The following is a 3,702-nucleotide window of genomic DNA, read 5'->3' as shown; positions in this document are numbered from 1 at the left end:
ATTATGCTATCTAAAACATCAACATGAAATATATCAGGACAACGTAAAGTGATAGATAATTCTCTGTCGTGCAGATAAAAGCAACTAACTTGACAGAGTCTCCACAGCTCATAAACAATCCCTCGTAGTTGAGAACTCAATCTCACAAATGCCCAAATTCAGCATTTTCTCAGCAAGGATTTTAATTCTTTGAAGGTATCATGTTTTACAAAAGTGTTTGATGCCATTATTGACATTGCTTGGGTACCCCCCAAAATTCTAGTCAATTTTCTTTCAGCTGATAGTCTTTTAAACACTTGCAAATTTTTCAAGATTTATTTTAACTGCTCCAATAAACTCATTGCAGCACTATATCCTGCTCAAAGAAGTTCTTTTTATTCATGTTGACCTGCATATGTGTGTGATATGACTTATGGAAATATTGTGTCTCAACTACTCAATACCATACTGTTCTTAGAGTAATTGAACTTCGTACTTACATAATCTTATAGATATTTACCAGAGTTCTTGACCAGGGCACTTTAATCCTTCATTTCAACTTCCATTCTGAGGTAGGGTCATCCCTTGCAAGACATAATACCTTTAAACATATGTAAGGGCTTCCTTGAGTCATCTTATTTAAATGCAAAGGTTCTCATCTCCTGTGATTGACTGTGGCTTCTTTTATATCTGGAAAACCTTGTGTCTCCTATAGCACAGGATATAGTTCTAGTAAGATTTTTTAATCCCTAGAACGAATGAGTGGATACATTAGGTTCAATGGTCTTTGATAAATCTTACTGCTCCTATAACACATCTCCACTGTGGAAGTCAACTAGAGCAGCTCACAAGTTTATAAAATCTTTCAATTTTGACATTCCATGTTCATTCTTAGCTCTAAAAGTGATTTATATACCTCAGTGATATGACAAGTAGCACATTCTGATGAAGAGATTTATCCATTTAGGTCATTTCACGTGTCTCTTCTTCATGTGACAGGCAGATATAATCAGTTCCTTCAAAGGGAAGGGAAGGAAAGGCAGATTTTCTAACATTAAGAGTTTTAAGTGCATGTGAATTACTAACATCTTTGGTATAGATTAAACTTCTAACCTCAATGACTTCAGGACAAGGCAGAGTTCTGGGAACGTCCTTGGGGTGTTCCTGTGATCAATGTTCTTTCACTTTGACAGATATCATAACGTAGCTTTTGAGAGACTTGTAGGTAGGCATAATGAAAGAACTCATCTCAGCACAAGGGAACAAATGTTTGAACAGTGAGGAGTACTTTTCCAAAAGAAGGATTAAAAACTAAGGATCTTGCCGTCCCCTCTCTCCCCATATCCATAAATATGGCAATTCTTATCACCAACAGAGAAAAGGAATTTTACATTTCTCAGGTTGCTTCTAGGAACAAGAAACAGATAGGTTCATTTATTTAGTGAAAGCAAATATATGCAACTGCATTCTTACGGAAAATGTTTTTAGTGAAATTCTACAAGTCAATGTTTACATTGAGAAAATAAGTTAAGATCTATATGATTCATTTTATAGAATGAAACATGGAAATTATATGACTAGATGATCTCAGTGAAATGAAAGGAAGAGTGTTTTCAGTCCCATGGGCAAAAAATCAAAATGGAGATGTAAAGTTTGAATGTCAGTATATAAGGAGTTTTCCATAAAAGCTTTTGAATTGTTGGGATAATTGATAAACCTTAAGCTATCTCTCTAAATATGAAAATACACATGTTGAAAATAAGTTGAATTTCATATACATGCTTCAGAGAAAAAAACAAAATCAGTATTAGATACTAATTTTCAGTTAATTTGTAAACAGTGCAATGCTCATTGAAAGACAAATATATCAGAATGGTAACCTAACCTTTTTTTTTTTTTTTTTGGAAGATAAGTTTGTAATTATATTTATGTACAGAAAACTTAGCAGTGTACATTTAACCCAATTTAGTGGCGAGTTCTTTGGCCTTTGCCTTTTCCAGCTTGGCAATCCGAGCCACAGATTTAGGACCCAGTACGTTGCCTCCCCAGTGGCGGCGGATCTCATCATATCTGTCGTTGTAATTGGTCCTAATAGCTTCCACCAGCTTAGCCAGAGCACCCTTGTCTTCCGAGTTAACCTGTGTGAAGGCAACAGTGGTGCATGTCTTCCTGTGGACCAGCTGCCCCAGTCTGGCCTTTCCCTTGATGATGCAGTAGGGGACCCCCATCTTTCGACACAGGGCAGGCAGGAAGACCACCAGCTCAATGGGGTCTACATCGTGGGCAATCACCACCAGCTGAGCCTTCTTGTTCTCCACCAAGGTGGTGACTGTATTGACCCCCGCTCGGAGGACAGGTGGTCTCTTAGTTGGGACGTCCCCTTTGCCAGCGGCTTTCTTCTCAGCACGGGCCAGCAGCCTTTGCTTCTTCTCCTGCTTTGTCTCTGGCCTGTACTTGTGAGCAAGCTTAAGCAGCTGGGTAGCTGTTTGCCGGTCCAGGGCCTGTGTGAACTGGTTAATGGCAGGAGGGACTTTGAGCCGCTTGTAGAGGATGGCTCTTTGCCGCTGCAGCCGAATGTAGCGGGGCCATTTGACGAAGCGTGTGAGGTCTCTTTTGGGCTGGATGTCCTGCCCAATGCCGAAGTTCTTAGGCCTTTTCTCAAACAAAGGATTCACCACCTTTTTGGCCTCCTGTTTCTTCACGACGGCGGGGGCCGGGGCCACCTTCTTCCCCTTGGCCTTCTTTCCCTTGGGCATCTTGCTCGGCTGGAGGAGAGAGAAAGAAAAGGGAATTGTGGGTAATATCGTAACCTAACCTTTTTAATTTGGGTACCATATTCGTTTTCAAGGCCTTCCATAACAACGTACAACATACTATGGATTATAAACCAGAGAAATCTATTGTCTATGGAGGTGGATGCTCAGACTTTGAGAACAGTTTTGCTGAGATCACAACTTGGTCAGAACTGACTGCTTTTGGAGGTGATGGAAAGATTTGTGGCATGTACAAACATCACCCTGATCATGCTTTCACCCATTGCTCTTGCTATATACACATCTGAGTTTCAAAATTGAGTCATACCAGATCAGGGGCCAATCAAACATCTTAGTTTTAACTAAGTTTATATCACACATCTTTCTAATATCACACTCTATGGTACTGACAGTTAGAGCTTCAAGGTCTTTGTCTGCAGGGAAATCATTGAACCTATGTACAGTACTTACAACTATTCAAGCGATCCTATAATTCAATCAGACTTTGTCTAAGATTTTTGTTAATGGTGTTGGTATTAGTTACTCTTCTCACTGTTAGGACAAGATACCTAACAAGAAGCAACCTAAGGTAGGAAATATTAATGTTGGATGATAGCTTAAATATCTTTCAAGGCAGAGAAGTCATGCCAATATAAGGCAGATGATCTGACGAATGCACATTCACGAAGCAGAGAGAGACATAAATGCTGGACACAGTTCATTTTCTCCTTTTTATTCAGTTTGGGACTCCATATGGTATGGTATTGATCATAGTTAAGGTTCATCCTCTCATTAACCCAAGCTAGTCAAATCCCTCACAGTCATATCCTGAAGCTAATCACTCACAGTTAGTCCAGAGTCCTGTCTTCTAGGTGATTCTAGAGCCTTTCAAGTTGACAAGATTAACCATCATCATGGCAAAAGTAAGTTTGAAACTGGTTCATTTAACACTCGAAGAAAAGGAAGGAAG

General features: G+C 39.5%; 1 protein-coding gene across 1 annotated transcript; it reads right to left on the bottom strand.

Annotated features, from left to right (window-relative positions):
- Positions 1-1,919: 1,919 nt before the first annotated feature.
- On the bottom strand, positions 1,920-2,769 carry LOC128115325 (60S ribosomal protein L7a-like). The gene has a single exon (XM_052745875.1). It carries the CDS (start codon positions 2,733-2,735, stop codon positions 1,935-1,937), a length of 801 nt encoding a protein of 266 aa, XP_052601835.1. The 5' UTR covers positions 2,736-2,769; the 3' UTR covers positions 1,920-1,934.
- Between the last annotated feature and the right edge of the window lie 933 nt (positions 2,770-3,702).

Source organism: Peromyscus californicus, unplaced genomic scaffold (assembly GCF_007827085.1).
Source record: "Peromyscus californicus insignis strain IS unplaced genomic scaffold, ASM782708v3 Scaffold_1__1_contigs__length_55948999, whole genome shotgun sequence".
NCBI classification, from domain to species: Eukaryota; Metazoa; Chordata; class Mammalia; order Rodentia; family Cricetidae; genus Peromyscus; species Peromyscus californicus.
The sequence above is the reverse complement of the archived record's forward strand: the minus strand, read 5'-3'. Positions and strand labels throughout refer to the sequence as shown.

Coding starts and splice junctions, on each gene's coding strand:
- LOC128115325 (XM_052745875.1), bottom strand. CDS start 2,735: ATGCCCAAGGGAAAGAAGGCCAAGGGGAAGAAGGTGGCCCCGGCCCCC.